We start from the raw sequence: 18854 nt of genomic DNA on the forward strand, positions 1-18854 counted from the left end.
TAATAACATTTATTTACAATAACATATATATATATATATAGCAGCAGCAACTTCCCTTGCTGCACACTCCTTCCTGCTGGTTCCAAACTGGCCAGCTTTATTTATACTTGGAGTTTACGAATGGTTTCTCCGCCCCCCTCATTGGGGAAGCTCATACTCCCACAGGATTGTGGGATTGTCATTAGTCCCCAGCCAATGGTAAGCAGGCAGGTTATAACACCCTCTCCCTCAAAGTCCAAGGAATCAACCGAAGACCCTGGTGAAGGAGGGCGTTGGACTCGTTTTGCCGTAGGCCGGACACCATTTGCACGCGGCGCTGGATCAGGCAGCGTGTAACGAGACGGAGACCGGCGCTTCCGTGAATAACAGCGTAACGGTTGTACATCCACGGCCCGTGGGCCCGAGGATTCCCCCTCTGATGCGTCCTGTGTCTCCATCTCGGAGTCAGAGTCTGCTGCCTCTGTCATCTCGGCGTCTCTATCTCCGCGCGGTTCTGTAACGACCTGCGCAGGCTTTGAGTGAGGCACCAGAGGAAGATTGTGAGGACTACCTTCCATTGTCTCTGGTCTCTGTGGCTGTAGAAATGAGCTCCGGGGGCGGGGAATCTTTGGAAGGGATAGTCTTCTGGACCGAACGTGGTCTACATGTTTGCGCTGGAGACGACCCTGGGCTTGCACCTGGTAAGATATAGGGCCCGTCTGGTGAAAGATTACGCCAGGAACCCACTGAGCACCACCAGCAAAATTCCGAACGAACACTGGGTCACCGGGCACAAACTGCCGAATCGGCCGATGCCGAGAAAAACCCTGTCCCTGCCATTCTTGTGTGCGGCGTACTTTTGCGCCAATGTCCGGGAAAACCATACTCAGGCGGGTGCGAAGTCTCCGGCCCATTAGGAGTTCTGCGGGAGCTACCCCAGTCACCGCATGGGGGGTGGTCCTATACGAAAACAAAAAGTGAGCCAGTCTCGTGTCCATTGATCCTAAAGACTGCTTCTTTAGGCCTCGTTTGAATGTCTGCACTCTGCCAACCCATTTGAAGCCGGGTGGTAAGGGGCAGTGCGGATATGGCGTATGCCGTTCATCTTCATGAACTTCGCAAACTCCTCACTCGTGAATTGAGTGCCGTTATCCGTGACCAGCACCTCGGGGAGGCCATGCGTACTAAAAGACAAATGCATCTTCTCAATTGTTGCGCAGGACGTTGTGCCCAGCATCTTATGCACCTCTAGCCATTTAGACTGGGCGTCGATTAATAGAAGGAACATGGATCCTTGAAAAGGGTCTGCAAAATCCGCATGCAAGCATGCCCAAGGCCGCCCTGGCCATTCCCAGTGATGTAGGGGCACGGCCGTCGGAAGCTTCTGATGCTCCTGGCAAATGGAGCAGTTTTGGGCCACCTTCTCAATGTCAGTGTCGAGGCCTGGCCACCAGACATAACTCTGGGCCAACATTTTCATTTTGGTCACACCTGGATGCCCATTGTGCAAGACTCTTAGTATCAGCTCCTGTCCTTTTTCCGGGACAATCACACGCGTCCCCCACAAGAGGATGCCGTCTTCCACGCTGAATTCTGAAAGCTGGGAGGAAAATGCCCGCAACTCGCCTGGGAGCTGTCTATGCTACCCACCATGCAGGACTATGTGCCGAACCTTTGACAGGACTGGCTCCGTCTGGGTCCACTCACAGATCTGTGATGCCGTGACAGGCAAGGTGTCCATAGAATTTAGGGTTGCAACCACCTCACCGGTCGTGGGGGTCGACATGGGGCCGGTCGATAAAGGCAATCGGCTCAGTGCGTCGGCATTCACTATCTGCGTTCCTGGTTTGTGCTCCAGAGAATTCTCGTATGCAGCAAGCAACAAAGCCCAGCGCTGGATCTGTGCGGATGCAATGGGTGGTATTGGCTTATCCTCTCTGAAAAGTCCCAGCAGAGGCTTATGATCAGTCACGATAGTGAAATGGCAGCCATACACGTACTGGTGGAAGCGTTTCACCGCAAAAACCACTACCAGGCCCTCCTTCTCGATCTGCGCGTACTTTTTCTCCGCTGCAGTCAATGTGCAGGAGGAGAAAGCGATCGACCGCTCGGCCCCGTTCTCCATCTTGTGGGACAGGACGGCCCCAATACCATACGGGGATGCATCACATGTGATGAGCAAAGGCTTTCCAGGATCATAGTGGGTTAGTAACCCAGACAACGACAATTGTTGCTTTACCCGCCGGAAAGCAGTTTCTTGCGGCTGACCCCAAACCCACGTGTGATTTTTCTTTAGCAGTAGGTGCAACGGGGCCAGCGTAGTTGCCAGATTGGGGAGGAACTTCCCATAATAGTTTACGAGACCGAGAAAAGAACGAAGATGCGAAGTGTCAGTCGGGGCGGGGACCTGTTGAATCGCACGCACCTTCTCTGCGACGGGGTGCAAACCTTCGCGGTCCACCCGATAACCCAGGTAGACCACTTCCTTTGCCTGAAATACGCACTGTGTGACGTGAACGGACTCCAGCCTCCGAAAAGCGTCTAAGGACAGCCTCCAGATTTTCCAAATGTTCCTACTCCGACGTCCCTGTCATCAAAACGTCATCTAAGTGGACAGCAACACGTGGTAAACCTCGCAAAATGCCCCCCATAACACGTTGAAAAATAGCACAGGCAGAGGACTCTTCAAAGGGCAACCGTGTATATTCATACAGGCCCCAGTGTGTATTAATCGTTACATATGGTCGGGAGGCAGGGTCCAGCTCCAACTGCAGGTAGGCGTGACTCATATCTAATTTTGTGAACGAGAGTCCACCTGCAAGCTTCGCGTAGAGATCCTCTATGCGAGGCATTGGATATCGGTCGAGTCGGGAAGCCGTATTCACTGTAACTTTATAGTCGCCACACAAGCGAACTGTGGCATCTGGCTTCATTACAGGTACAATTGGTGCTGCCCAGTCAGCGAAACGGACGGGCCTGATAATACCCAAACTCTCCAAACGAGTGAGCTCCCCTTCTACCTTCTCGAGCAAGGCGTAAGGCACCGGGCGTGGCTCCTGGTTCGACTTGGATACGGGCTACGGCCCCTTTTATTTTCCCCAAACCGGGCTGGAATACATCTGGGTATCGTCCTAGCACCTCAGTCAACCCTCCAGAAACTGTTTGGAGGATGTGCTGCCATTGCAACCGCAAATGGCGCAACCAGTCCCGACCCAACAGGCTGGACCCATGGCCGCGCACCACGATAAGTGGGAAACGCCCCTCCTGGCGTCCATAAACAACAGGGGTCATTGTAGTTCCTGCAATGTCCAGTGGTTCCCCCGTGTAGGTGGCCAACCTGGCCTGTGAGTCGGTTAATGGACGGGTCTATATGCCCTGCTTGATGCGGTCGAATGTCCTCTGGGCGATCACGGAGACCGCTGCGCCAGTGTCCAACTCCATCTCAAGTGGGTGACCATTGATCCGTACTGCCACCTCAATGGGGGCCACACGGGGAGCTGCCACACAATGCAGCTGCAGGCAGTCGTCATCCGTCTCCACGTCCTCAGGAATAGTTGCCGCAGGTTCATCCACATGGAAGGTACGGCCCCTGGGCTGGTCCCAGTTTTGGTTGGAATGACGGCGCCACTGGCGCCCCCAGGACCGGCGTCCGCGACGGGGTCGGCACCTACAAGTCTGACACGGACATGGCTCCTCATCCATTGGTTCTGGAGAAGGCTCCCTTCGGGGAGGAATGTCCGACGGCCACTGGCGTCGATCCGGACGTCGCCTCGCCCAAGGTACTGCAGGAGTGCGGGGGGACGTTTTTGGACGGAAGGGGTTGCGCCCCAAGGCATGCACCTTCATTCCCTGTAGCTCCTGCACTCCTCGTTCTGCACTCTCTCGGGACAATACTGTTTGAATGGCCTGTTGAAAAGTCAATGTTGGCTCAGCTAACAACTTTCTCTGGGTGGCCGCATTGTTAATACCGCAAACCAAACGGTCGCGTAACATTTCTGACAAGGTCTCACCATAGTCACAGTACTCCGCAATCCTGCGTAGCCTGGATAGAAAGTCGGCAAGGGATTCTCCTGGGGTCCTCTCAGCAGTATTAAACCGGTAACGCTGGACTATCGTGGACTGGGTTGGGTTAAAATGTTGCCCCACTAAATTCACAAGTTCATCAAACGTTTTGGTGTCCGGCGCTGCTGGTTACGAAAGGCTCCTAATCACCCCAAACGTATGTGGGCCGCAGGCGGTGAGCAATATGACCACCTGGCGCTCGTTTTTGGTGATATTGTTTGCCCGGAAATAGTAACGCATCCGTTGTGCGTACTGGTTCCAGCTTTCCAGCGCAGCATCAGAAACATCCAAATGTCCACACAGAGGCATGGCATAATAGAAAACAACTTCCAACCTGTATCCAACAAAAATCCAGGGAGGTGGCTTCAGCAGTGTAGACAGCTATTCACTTTAACCCTCGTCGCCAGTTTTGTAAGGGCCACGACGAATCCAGCACGAGTTTTAAGAATACAAAGTAATAACATTTATTTACAATAACATATATATATAACAGCAGCAGCAACTTCCCTTGCTGCACACTGCTTCCTGCTGGTTCCAAACTGGCCAGCTTTATTTATACATGGAGTTTACTAATGGTTTCTCCGCCCCCCTCATTGGGGAAGCTCATACTCCCACAGGATTGTGGGATTGTCATTAGTCCCCATCCAATAGTAAGCAGGCAGGTTATAAAAGTGGCATTCGAGGTGGGGAAAATTGTGACAGACCCAGGAGGCAGATTTATCACGGTGAATGGGAAACTGGAGGGAATGGTAGTGGTGCTGGTGAATATATATGCCCTAAACTCGGATGACGTTGTGTTTGTTAGGAAGATGCTTGGGAAAACCCCGGACCTCGACTCGCACCGGTTGATCATGGGGGGTGATTCTAATATGGTCTTAGATACTAGGATGGACCGGTCGAGTTCTCGGTTGGGGAAAGTGTCAACAATGGCAAAAGAGCTGCGAGCGTTCATCGAACATATGGGAGGTGCTGATCAGTGGAGATTTGAGAAGCCAAGAAGTAAGGAATATTCATTCTATTCCCATGTTCACAAGGTGTACTCCAGGATCAATTTTTTTATATTGGACAAAACATTATTAGCGGGGGTAGTGGACACAGAGTATTCAGCAATCATAGTATCGGACCATGCACCACATTGGCTAGACCTACAGGTGAACACGGGAAACTCTCAGCGCCCACAGTGGAGGCTAGATGCAGGGTTGTCAGCAGACGATAAGATATATGAGCGAGTGAGGGAGGCCATTCGGGGGTACATAAACACCAACGACACGGGAGAGACCGCGGCTGGGGTGGTGTGGGAGGCATTGAAAGCAGTCATCAGGGGGGAATATATTTTGATTCGGGCCCATAGGGAGAGGGCTGAACGGGCGGAACTCGATAGGCTAGTAGGAGAAATCTTGCGTGTGGATAGGAGATATTCGGAGTCCCCGAATGAGGAATTCCTGAAGGAGCGCCAGAGACTTCAAATGGATTTTGGGCTCCTTTCCACAGGCAAGGCAGAGGGACAGCTGAGGAGGGTAAAAGGGGCAGTGTACGAATATGGGGATAAAGCTAGTAGGATGTTGGCGCATCAGCTGAGGAAGCAGGAGGCGGCAAGAGAGATAGGGAAAATTAAGGATGTGAGGGGGAAAGTCGTGAGGGACCCGGGGGTGGTTTTGTTCCATGAATTTTATAGCCGTTTATACGAGTCTGAACCCCCTGGGGGGGGGGGGGGGAGAATGAACCAATTCCTGGAAAGGCTCGAGTTCCCGAAGGTAGATGAGGAACTGGCGGAAGTCGTGGAGGCCCCAATTGGGCTCGGTGAAGTGATAGATGGATTGGGGGCAATGCAAACGGGTAAGGCCGCAGGACGGATTCCCAGTGGAACTTTACAAAACGTTTTCGGGGCTAGTGGGACCGCTGTTAGTCAAGGCTTTTAATGAATCCAAGGAGTTAGGAATGCTTCCCCAACGCTATCACAGGCATCAATCTGTCTCATCCTGAAGCGAGACAAGGACCCGGAGAGCTGTGGATCGCACAGAGCAATTTCCCTTTTGAATGTGGATGCTAAATTACTGGCAAAGATCTTGGCCACCAGTATAGAGGATTGTGTCCCAGAGATAATAGGTGAGGATCAGATGTGGTTCGTGAAGGGCAGGCACCTGACGTCTAATATTAGGCGGCTTCTCAATGTTATAATGATGCCAGCCGAGGAGCGTGAGGCTAAGGTGATAGCAGCCATGGACGCGGAGAAGGCTTTCGACCGGATAGAGTGGAAGTACCTATTGTGGTGATGTGCATCAATGTAAATACATGTAGGCTAGCTAGACACTAGAGGGAGCACTAGAAACATCACACACACACACATAGATCAAGTAGATAGGACACGACCAATAGACATTCACGATACACAAGGAGGTGACACGACCACAGGGGGGCATTACACCAACCCATATATAAAGGACACCACACATATGATCTGCCTCTTTCCAGTGGAGACAGTCAGTGAGTACAGACACAGGGTTGATTCAATATTACACCCACCACATGGATTGCAGCAGCTGGTTAGTCAGCCTGGGTAGCTATAGTAGGATTAGCAGTAGTGTCGAACCCGAGTAATAGAAGTGTAAATCGTTTAATAAACGTGTTGAAGTTATCTCCACGTCTGAACCTTCCTTTGTCAAGTGCACCACAAGGAAGCCGCTTATGTTACACCCACAATATAACAAATCATGATACCAGGAGTGAACTGTTTCAATCCACATAGCCATACCTCAGCGTACAGTGACAACCAGCAACGATACCCAGGCAAGATGTTCGAGATCCGGGTTGCGCAGTAGCTCCAGTGCCACGGCGATCTCCGCAAAAACTGGTGGGCATTCCAGCAAAAGTTTGAAATCTTCCTGGTGGCAGCTGAACTAGAAGACGTGGCCGATGCTGAAAGGACAGAGCTTCTCCTCATCATAGCCGGTGCCAGAGCAGAAGAAATCTTTAAAAAATTCAAGTTCTCCAAAGAGCAAAACACGAGCGATTTCCAGGCAGTGCTGGACAAATTCGGCAAATACTGTAAGGAAAACACACTCCAACCAGCAAGAAAAGGTAAGAGAAGTGCCAGTACTCACCACAAGGCCGAGATCACGGAGCAGATAACAGTTTTGATCAGTGGCCATCTTTCTAAAGGTACTGCACTTGCACAGTCGCGATACGCCGCGCATGCGCAAATGAGAACAAGGCCCAAAGTAAAGAAACAGTGATCTGCGCATGTGCAATCGCTCCCTACGCGCTACGTCACATGCGTCATGATGTCAGAGGTCCCGGACCACGCCCATTTAAAGGGGAAACATCTCAAATCAAAGAGAAAATCTTTTAAAGCCATAAAACAACCTTCCTTCACCTGGAATGACAGCACAATGCCTCAAATTGAACCAGGAAATGAAATTAACCTCCGAAGAACCCTGCAACAAGCAGTTACCTACGCCCAAACCGATGATTCCGACCTTGAATACTTCAATACCGACCGTTACATTTTCTCTGGACCTCGCGAGCCCAATGCCAGCTCCGACGCAAACAGTAATGAGATGGTCCTAGAAGACTAAGACTCGGACAAATCTTTCACCTTGGGAGGCTACCCCAGTACCAAATCTGAACTGCAACTAGACGTGTCGCACATTAGCGACCCCCATACTGAATCCGACGCAGACGCGGATTCATTCTTCGGATTTGAGGATCTTCAGCCCAGCAGATATGACATCTTAACCCGTGAGTGCAGGATGATGCTGCAGCCAGAAATTAAGAGACAGAGAACGGTACACGCCCACAGAGCGTGGCCTGCTGCCACACAGAGCATGGTCCACGCACCGCTCAGGGTTCCCGACTCTACGAAAGAAGACACTCAAGACTCAACACCGAAGTCCTTGCACAAACAAGAAGTGACTCCAGTGTCACAAGCCTCCACAGCGAGCTCGTGGACAGACTCCACAATTGCAGAAACGCAAGACTCCAGAGCACAGTCCTTACACACACAAGATGTGACTCCAGTGTCACAAGCCTCCGCAGCGAGCTCGTGGACAGCCTCCATGATAGAAGCAACGCAAGACTCCGACGCGCCGTCCTTGCAGGAACAAGACCATGAGGGTCTAGCAACCTCCTCTGACCAATTAGCGGCAGACGATGCAAGTCTGCCATGCTCAAGTAAACAGCAAGAAGTCTATGACAGTCTACCATGCTCCAGTGCACAGCAGGACGACCATGACGGTCTATCATGCTACAGTGAAGAACAAAGCGACAATGACAGTCCAAGCCCAAATGAAGGACAACAGCAAGACAATGACAGTCCACCCACATTGCTTGCGCCACCAGATGAAGGCTCTGACAATTTACCCAACCCAAATGAACAACAAGCAGCTACTGAGGATCTACCCACGGTATGTGAGACGAGTGACGACAGCATCCCACTTCCCATGCAAGATGTGCAAAGTGACAGACGTCAGCTAGTGTGTACAGAGGCACTCGACAATCACTGTGAGACCACTGGTGACTCCGGTGACACCATGATACTTCCACCCTCATTCGCTCGAACCTCTCCACAAGTCAATGCATTCCTGCATGTTCCGACTCCAGACGTGCAGCTTCGAGAAATCTCAGCTGACTCCAGTGAACCTGCTAAGACTCCGGTCGGGGAGCATCAACAAACCAACACTGACTCAGTTAAAACAAACCAGACTCCAAATGGGGAGCAACCAAACGGCGACTCTGATTCACGTAAGCCGGACTTTACTCCAGATAGGGAGTGCCGCAACCTCAGTGATGGCACGCTCAGCGTGACAGCAGATGCCACAACGACAGGTGATGGATCACTTAACAATTACACTGGGTCAGTAATAACCAGCAGCGGCTACAGTCAAAGAAGGATACACCAATATTCACCACAGCTATATCCACACATTTTTTCCACACTAACAGTGCAGCCAATGACAGCTCATGCTGGACAAACCCAGTATTCAGGCATGCAGCAGCCAGCAGTCTATGCAGCATATTCTCAAACAGGCCAGCACTACGGATTGCCCACTAATGGAATCAAGACCGAAGGAGGACTACCGCAAGCACAATCTGCACTACAGACTGGATGCCCTAGTTACAGCCCAGGATTTGCTGCACCCCAGCCTGGCCAGACGGCATATTCCTATCAGATGCAAGGTTCTAGTTTCACACCATCACCAGGTATTTATGCGAGCAGCAATTCTGTTTCCAATTCAACAAGCTTCAACGGTTCTCAGCAGGATCACCCTTCCAGCACAGCATGTGGCCAGAACCAGTATGTACAGTCTTATCCAACTTCAACATGTGACACATCCATGACCTCGAATGATACTGTTGATGGTACCTCTTCAACGTCAACACCTTATCAGCTACAAGATGCCATCCGACAGCACCATCACAAACCTCGAATAAAGAAAGGGACTCCAAATCAGACAGCGAAGTGATTTGACCACTTCTTGGTTCCTGTGGCACAGGGACGTTGATGGCGTTCATAACCAAGAGAGACATTTGACCATGATGATTGATGGTTTATGGACTCACACGAATGATTTGGACTTATTGTTTAGTCACTGTTCCCATGACTTGTATATACCTTACCTTATCTACCTGTTCTTTGTTCAAAGACTGCTTTCCTTTTTTTCAATGCCTTACGATTTTTGTCCCATAGGCTTTTTTAGAAAAATTAATGCGGCGATTACAGATTTTGTATGGGCGGGGAAAACCCCGAGAGTAAAGAGGGCACTTCTGGAGCGGGGTCACGTGGATGGAGGCCTGGCCCTCCCGAGCTTTATTAACTATTACTGGGCGGCCAACATATCGATGGTCAGGAAGTGGGTAGTGGGGGAGGGGTCGGCCTGGGAGCGAGTGGAAGCGGCATTCTGTAAGGGCACGGGTTTGGAGGCTTTACTAACAGCGCCCCTGCCGTTTTGCCGGTTCAGTACTCTACAAGCCCTGTGGTGGTGGTAGCCCTAAGGGTGTGAGGCAAAGGAGACAGCACATGGGATTAGAGGGGGCTTCAGTATGGTCTCCGATCTGTAATAATCTCCGGTTTATCCCGGGTAGGCTGGATGGGGGCTTCAAGAGATGGCAGCAGGCAGGGTTTGAGAGATTTGTGGACTTATTTATCCAGGAGGGCTTTCCAACCTTGGAGGCACTACAGGAGGTGTTTGAGTTACCAGGTGGGAATGGGTTTTGATATCTTCAGGTCCGGGACTTTGTTCGTAGGCAGGTTCCAAGTTTCCCTCGCTTTCCCCTGAGAGGAATACAGGACAAGGTGATGGAGAAGGGGGGACTTTGGAGATGTACAAGGGAGGTGAAGCAGAAGTGGGAAGAGGAGCTGGGAAGAGAGCTGGAAATGGAAAAGTGGGAAAAAGCCTTGAAGTGAGTTAATTCATCTTCGTCCTGTGCCAGACTTAGCCTGATCCAGTTCAAAGTGGTCCACAGGGCTCACGTGATGGTAGCCCGGATGAGCAAGTTCTTTGAGGAGGTGGAGGATAGATGTGGGCGGTGTGGGAGTAATCCGGCTAACCATGTGCATATGTTCTGGGCATGTCCTAAGTTGGGGGGATTCTGACAAGGATTTGCAGACGTTATGTCAGAAGTCCTGGAAGGGAGGGTAACCCCGAGTCCAGGACTGGCAATATTTGGGGTATCGGATGATCCGGGGGCCATGGGGGGGAGGGAAGCCGATGTCCTGGCCTTCTCCTCCCTGGTGGCCCGGAGACGGATTTTGCTGGGATGGAGGGACTCGGAGCCCCCGAAGTTAGGTATGTGGGTCAGTGATATGGCAGGGTTCCTCAGCCTGGAAAAAAAAAAAATCAAGTTTGCCTTTGTGGTAAACCACTGTGTTCTGATATTAGAGGTTGTACGGTAGAACCTGCACTACAGGTTCACCGCTGGCCCCTGCATGCTAGCTCCGCCCAGGAGGCGGGTTATAAATATGCGTGGCCTCCAGCTTGCAGTCATTTCACCAGCTGCTGTGGGAGGCCACACATCTGAAACTAATAAAGCCTCAGTTTGGATTAAACTTCGTCTCCAGTCAAATTGATCGTGCCTCAATTTATTAGTATCAGATTCAGAAGATGGACCTCCGGATTAAACCAGATCGCCTGCAGCTGGATCCACACGCAAGCGACAGAAAGGACTTCCAGCACTGGCTAGCTTGTTTTGAAGCGTATATCAACGCGGCGCCGACCCCTGTTCAGGAGGCTCAGAAGATCCAAATATTGTCCTCCAGACTCAGCTCCAAGGATGATCCAGGATGCGCCCAGTTAAGCTGATGCCATGACTCGACTCAAAGAAAATTATGAACAGAAGACGAACACGCTCTTCGCCAGACACGCGCTCGCAACGCGTACTCAACTACCTGGTGAGTCAATCGAGGACTTCTGGAGGGCCCTGATCCCACTAGTTCAGGACTGTGACTGCCAGGACGTTACAGCTAAGGAGCACTCGGATCTCCTTATGCGGGACGCTTTTGTAACTGGGATTGGTTCTGATGTTATCAGGCAGCGGCTCCTAGATGGGGCCACGCGCGATCTCGCAGAGACTAAAACACTCGCACTTTCCATGACGGTCGTCCTGCGCAATGTCCAGTCCTACGCCCCCAACCGCGCGGCCCACCCCTCCTACGCTTCATGGGCCCCACATGCAGCCGCCCCAGCAGTGGCGTTACCCACCCAATACGCCTGCGCTACGCGCCAGCCAGTGATCTCCAGGGGGCCCCGATGCTATCTTAGCAGCCAGCAAAAACACTCCCGCGAACGCTGCCCGCGCTGCCCTTTGTAAGACCTGCGTAAGAAGGGTCACTTCGCTGCGTTGTGCCAGGCCCGCTCAGTGGCCGCGGTCGCCCCCACCCACCCCGGTCACAGGACAGTGGGCGCCACCATCCTCCTCTCCTCCCCAGGCCATGTGCGACCATTGGGCACCGCCATCTTCTCCCCCGCACAACACATGCATTTCATGGGCGCCGCCACCTTGCTCCACCCCCGCAACGTGCCATTTTGTAATCCCCAGGATCTCCGGGCGCCGCCATCTTGTCCACCCCGCAGCACATGGACACCAACGGCGCTCCAGGACCTCAACTCAACGGCCGCCTCACTACCACGACGATCAACCACGGCTCGCCTCCTTGGCAATCGACCAGTCCCGACCACATAATCTGACCAACGCATCCACCAGCGTGTAAGTCAACGGCCATGTGACCTGCCTACTGGACTCCGGGAGCGCCGAGAGCTTTGTACACCCAAATACGGTAAGGCGCTGCTCCCTGAAGGTACACCCTACCAATCAAAGTATCTCCCTGGCCTCCGGATCCCATTGCGTAGCGATCCGGGGGTACTGCACCGTCATGCTCACAGTCCAAGGCGTAGAGTTCCATAGCTTTCGCCTCTACGTCCTCCCTAACCTCTGCGCTGCACTTATCCTCGGCCTGGACTTCCAGTGCAACCTCCAGAGCCTGACCCTTAAATTCGGCGGACCCTTACCACCCCTCACTGTGTGCGGCCTCGCGACCCTAAAAGTCGATCCTCCTTCCCTCTTTGCCAATCTAACTCCAGATTGCAAACCCGTCGCCACCTGGAGCAGACGGTACAGCACCCAGGATAAGGCCTTCATCAGGTCGGAGGTCCAGCGGTTGCTTCGGGAGGGCGTCATCGAGGCCAGCAACAGCCCCTGGAGAGCTCAAGTGGTAGTGGTTATGTCTGGGGAGAAAAACTGAATGGTCGTGGACTATAGCCAGACCATCAACAGGTACACGCAGTTCGACACGTACCCCCTCCCACGCATATCTGACATGGTTAACCAGATTGCACAGTACAGGGTCTTCTCAACGGTGGACCTGAAATCCGCTTACCAGCTCCCCATCCGTAATTCGGACTGGCCATACACCGCCTTCGAGACAGACGGCTGGCTATATCACTTCCTTAGGGTTCCCTTTGGCGTCACCAATGGGGTTTCGGTCTTCCAAAGGGAGATGGACCGAATGGTTGACCGGTACGGCTTGCGAGCCTCGTTTCTGTATCTAGACAATGTGACCATCTGCGGCCATTATCAGCAGGACCACGACGCCAACCTCGCTAAATTTCTCCGCACCGCCACTCTCCTCAACCTCACGTATAACAAGAAGAAGTGTGTGTTCCGCACAAACCGCTTAGCCATCCTCGGCTACGTGGTCCAGAATGGAGTTCTGGGGCCCGATCCCGACCGCATGCGCCCCCTCATGGAGCTCCCCCTCCCCACTGCCCCAAGGCCCTCAAACGCTGCCTCGGGTTCTTCTCATATTACGCGCAGTGGGTCCCAAACTATGCGGACAAGGCCCGCCCACTCATACAGTCCACTCATTTCCCCCTGACGGGTGAGGCCCAACAGGCTTTCGCCCGGATCAGAGCTGATATTGCCAAAGCTGGAATGCACGCTGTAGACAAAACACTTCCTTTCCAAGTAAAAAGCGACGCATCGGACGTCGCCTTTGCCGCCACCCTCAACCAGGCAGGCAGGCCCGTGGCATTCTTTTCCCGCGCCCTCCATGCGTCCGAAATTTGGCACTCATCCGTCGAAAAAGAGGCCCAGGCTATCGTTGAGGCTGTGCGACATTGGAGGCTGTGCGACGTCTGCCACCATCATTAAAGCCCTTAATTCTATCTTCACTCTGTTCGGTTTCCCCGCCTACATCCACAGTGACAGGGGATCCTCATTCATGAGTGATGAGCTACGTCAGTTCCTGCTCAGCAGGGGTATCGCCTTCAGCAGAACAACGAGCTACAACCCCCGGGGAAATGGACAGGTAGAAAGGGAGAATGGGACAGTATGGAGGGCCATCCAGCTGGCCCTGCAGTCCAGAAATCTCCCGGCCTCCCGCTGGCACGAGGTCCTCCCTGATGCGCTACATTCCATTCGCTCATTACTCTGCACTGCTACTAACAGTACACCACATGAACGGCTTTTTGCCTTCCCCAGGAAGTCCACATCCGGGGTATCGCTCACAACTTGGCTCACAGCTCCGGGAACCATGCTTCTCCGTAAACATGTGCGGCTCCACAAGGTGGATCCGTTGGTGGAAAGGGTGCACCTGCTCCACGCAAACCCACAGTACGCCTACGTGGCGTTCCCCGACGGCCGCCAGGATACCGTCTCCGTCAGGGACCTGGCACCAGCAGGTTCCACCCCACACCGCCCCCGCCGCCACCCTCCCCTCCCCCACCGCCCCCATCACCCCCTCTAGGACCGTCCGTCCACCTCCTGCGCACACCCGTTGATGAAGAGGATTTCGGCACGCTCCCGGAGTCAACTTCGACCACGACAGCGCCAACATCGCCGTCACCACTTCGTCGATCTCAATGGACCATCAAGGCGCCGGACCAGCTGAACCTCTGACCGGCCCGCCGGATGAACAGAGACATTTTTTAAAAAATTGCTAATTGTATATAGTTATCCACCACCCCCGCCGGACTCAATTTTAACAGGGGTTGAATGTGGTAAACCACTGTGTTCTGATATTAGAGGTTGTATGGTAGAACCTGCACTACAGGTTCACCTGTGGCCCCTGCATGCTAGCTGCACCCAGGAGGCGTGTTATAAATATGCGTGGCCTCCAGCTCGCAGCCATTTCACCAGCTGATACTAATAAAGACTCACTTTGGATTCAACTTCATCTCCAGTGAAATTGATCGTGCCTCAGCCTTGAGAGGGTCAACTTAGGGGTTCGCCCAAAGATGGCGGCCGTTCATCGACTTTGTCAAAGAAAATTGAACATCAGCAGTGCGGGGGGGGGGGGGGGGGGAGAAAATATGAGGCATGGCAGTGTTAAATAAGGACAGGGAACTCAGTATACAGGTAGCTAGGAAATAGGGCGCAGGCAGTTGGGGACATTGTGTTCTTTTTTGGGGGGGGGTTCTTTTTTTATATATATATATACACGTGTCGGCCCATGCAACTGTTTTAAGAAATGTTAATGTGTTAAACTAAAAATTTTAAATGCTTCAATAAAATATTTTCTCAAAAAAAAACAAGTTGTAAATGTTCTAAAGAGGAAAAGATATCTGCAAATGGCAAATATTACAGTGTTTTGTTAAAAGTATGACTACCTCTTGTTGTTCTGGGGAGATCAGTTCAGCACTGACATCGAGCAGCTGTAGATCTTGGAGGTAACATTCACTGCCAAGGTCACTCTACCACTGGATCTAGATTATGCCTTTCATATGCTCCTTCCCTGGGGCAAAGAAGGTGGGTGCTTCTTTTCTGAATAGAAATTAAAGTCAACTCAAGGATTTTCAAGTTTATTTATTTGCTACCTTGAATTAGCAACAGTCTCACAGATTGCAGTGAACCACATTTTGAAACCTTCCCTGTTGCTTTCTATCCAGTACTTCATGTTGCTAAGCCAGTTACAAGCAGAATTACTTGGGCACTCAATTTGCCCAAATTCTTCCTAATCTTCCTCTCCTGAAGACATCAAATCCCTTGTAGGGGTATAGCTCCACAAGTGATAAGTAGCTTCCAGTACTTTGCCAACTGACCGTTATTCTGTTTGAGCATTGGCAGTGACTATTAGCTGTAATGTGCGGTTTATCTAAGTGGTTATAATGACTTTGTAATCAATTTATTTTCCTTTTCAGCAATTCAGTATGGTTTCACCACAATATTTGTTGCAGCCTTCCCATTGGCTCCATTGCTTGCTTTGTTGAATAATCTAGTTGAAATTCGAGCGGATGCCAGAAAAATGGTTCGGCTTCTCAGGCGGCCAATACCGCGAAAAGCAAAAGATATCGGTAAGGTTTTGACCAGTGTTTATTTTGTTAAGTGGTACTGAGGAAAAATTATTTATGTGTACCCTTGACAAAGTATCGTTTGATCCTATTAGTCTAAACTGCAGAGGTTTTAAGGTGCTGTCTTTCAAATTAGCATTGCACAATGTGGTTGATAGTTGGTGCTACCTGTGCCATGGCCCAGCTGTGATTCCCTGCTCCATAGTCCTTTCCATCGAAGAGAACATTTATTTCTTTGGCATTGGAAAGTAAGCATTGCCTTGGTTGGAGCATACAGAAGAAATATGGATGGAAAGGATCACGCATTCATAATGCAGTAAATTGGATTTTATGTCTATTTAGATTAATGAAGGAGACATGATGAGCAGAATTAAATTACACCCCCCCTCCAACCCTTATGTCGTGATATGCCTGTGAATAATATTGTATACACTCAGCAATGTAACCTCCCACTAGCAGGTAGCGTCAGACATCAGTCATGTGACATCCGGCTATCGCCAGAAGGTTGTAAAGGGTACTCCAGGACAGTCGCACATAAGGGCAGTTCCAGGAAAGTCTATGGGCAAGATTCTCCGGTCACCGTCACCGAAATCGCGTTCACCGATCGGCCGGAGAATCACCGTTTATGACCAAATCGGGGGTGGAGCCGCTTTCATGATGCTCCGCTCCCTTCAAAGCGGCATACTCAGAGAGTACGCTGCATGCCATATCGACGGCCTCAGGACCTTGCCTGAGGCACCCCCCCCCCTCCGATGCTCCACCCCTGACCAGCCGAGTTCCCAACGGCGTCAGTCGCGTGTGGTCTCATCCATCAGGAACTCGGCATGGCTGCGGACTCAGTCCAGCGCCGTCACAGTCGGGGAGGGCCGATCCGCAGGTAGGGAGGACTCTGTCAGGGGCTGGGGATTGGTCAGGGGCGTGCGAGCCAACCAAGGGGGGGGCACTATTTCACAGGCCGGGACCGAGAGCGGCCGGCGCCATGTTGCATGGTGTGGCTGCTGCAGCCGGGTGCTCTATGCTGCCTTGCTGCTAACCCACAGCCAAACGGAGGATCGGTGGCCATTTTACGCCATTTTTCCTGTCGTAAAACACCACCGTTCCCACACCACCGGGGGAACATAGCCTCAAATTCGGAGAATCCAGCAATATGCATCTCAATCAGTAGCTTAGACTGTGTATCATTCTGATTGTTACCTTACCACGTGTACATCAATAAATCATCATTCTAGTTAAGTCACCAGCATTTCTGTATGAATCATTGCAAAGACAAGGTCACAGAACACAACATTTTACACCAGAGGTGAGTTCTGATACACGAGCACCCTTTGATTGGCAGGAGGGTATGGTCTGGAGAACCAATTTTAACTGGGGCAGGAGCCTTGCATGATGGCCTTCGTGCCTGTAAGCAAATGGAGGGCTTTTAAGTGGGAAACTAATGCCCACTTAAAGGCTTCACCCTGCCACCACTGGTATTCCGAAGGGTCTGGGTGTGGACAACATTACAACAATAGTACTAAATACGTCGGGTAGGATTCTCCCTTTGCCGACGGCAAAATCGCGAAACATGATTGGACGGAGAATACGTTCCAATGCCAAAATCATGGCGGGCGCCGATTTGACGCCAAATCATGATTCTCCATCACGTCAACAGCAGCGTCAATGCTTCCCGGAATACACGTACAGAATACACTATTTGCATATCATTAGCGGGTCCAATCCGGTATTCTCCAGGGCCTCCTGACAGGGGCTGGTTTAGCACAGGGCTAAATCGCTGGCATTGAAAGCAGACCAAGGCAGGCCAGCAGCACGCTTCAGTTCCCATAACAGCCTCCCCGAACAGGCGCCGGAATGTGTTGACTAGGGGCTTTTCACAGTAACTTCATTTGAAGCATGCTTGTGACAATACGCGATTTTCCTTTCCTTTCCTCCGTGATTCTCTTCCTCCAATGGGCCAAGTTCCTGATGTCAACATAGAACATACAGTGCAGAAGGAGGTCATTCGGCCCATCGAGTCTGCACCAATCCACTTAAGTCCTCACTTCAACCCCATCCCCTTAACCCAATAACCCCTCCTAATCTTTTCTGGACACTAAGGGTAATTAAACGTGGCCAATCTACCTAACCTGCACGTCTTTGGACTGTGGGAGGAAACGGAAACACCCGGAGGAAACTCACACAGACACGGGGAGAACGTGCAGACTCCGCACAGACAGTGACCCAGCAGGGAATCGAACCTGGGACCCTGGTGCTGTGAAGCCACAATGATAACCATTATGCTACCGTGCTGCCCTTCACTAGTGCTTTTTAAAATTGTGAAACCGGAATGGTGGCTAATGAAGGAGAGAGAGAGGATGTAGGACACAGAGAGGAGCGATAGAACTGCCAGGCCGGACAGTGGCTGGGGCGGGGGCCGATGGGGAGAACAGGCCGAGTGGTCGGACGGACCCCCCACAGGACTGGAACAGTGCCCAGACATGGAACGGCATTACCATGGCGATCTTGCTACGCACCCATTGAGCACCCACCTTGGCCCCTGGTTCTACAGAGTGACACCAGCCATATGGATGCCCCACCCCCGCACCTCACCCTCCGCCACCCCGTCACACCACCGCCCCCCCCCCCCCCCTCACCCGGCCGTCACCCACCAGGGCAACACCCACAGCAGCTCCTACGGGGGCCACGGTGCATACCCCTGGCGAGGGCAGTGCCAGCCAATGGTACCCCTGGTTCAGGGACAGGTGCCAGAGGCCCCCACGGTGCCGGCCACCGATGGGGGGGGGGATGCAGGGACAGAGCCCGCAGTGCCATCCGGCACCACCATATAACCCAGTGGACCTGGTTGGGCACGGGGGTACGCACCATGCTAACTTATTTTTTTAGAAATTTAGAGTTTTTTATATAAAGGGCAATTTAGCATGGCCAATCCACCTACCCTGCACATCTTTGGGAGGTGGGAGCGAAACCCACGCAAAAACGGGGAAAATGTGCAAACTCCACACGGATAGTACCCCAAAGCCGGGATCGAACCTG

General features: G+C 52.0%; 1 protein-coding gene across 1 annotated transcript in view; it reads left to right on the top strand.

Moving 5' to 3' along the window:
- Positions 1-18854, top strand: part of LOC140430273 (anoctamin-9-like) — a 630447-nt gene that overhangs the window by 424227 nt on the left and 187366 nt on the right. The window contains exon 19 of the mRNA XM_072517696.1: positions 15675-15827. Coding sequence (XP_072373797.1) covers positions 15675-15827 — 153 coding nt within the window. The remainder of the gene's footprint in view (positions 1-15674; positions 15828-18854) is intronic.

The sequence above is a fragment of the Scyliorhinus torazame genome, chromosome 10 (assembly GCF_047496885.1).
Source record: "Scyliorhinus torazame isolate Kashiwa2021f chromosome 10, sScyTor2.1, whole genome shotgun sequence".
Lineage (NCBI taxonomy): Eukaryota > Metazoa > Chordata > Chondrichthyes > Carcharhiniformes > Scyliorhinidae > Scyliorhinus > Scyliorhinus torazame.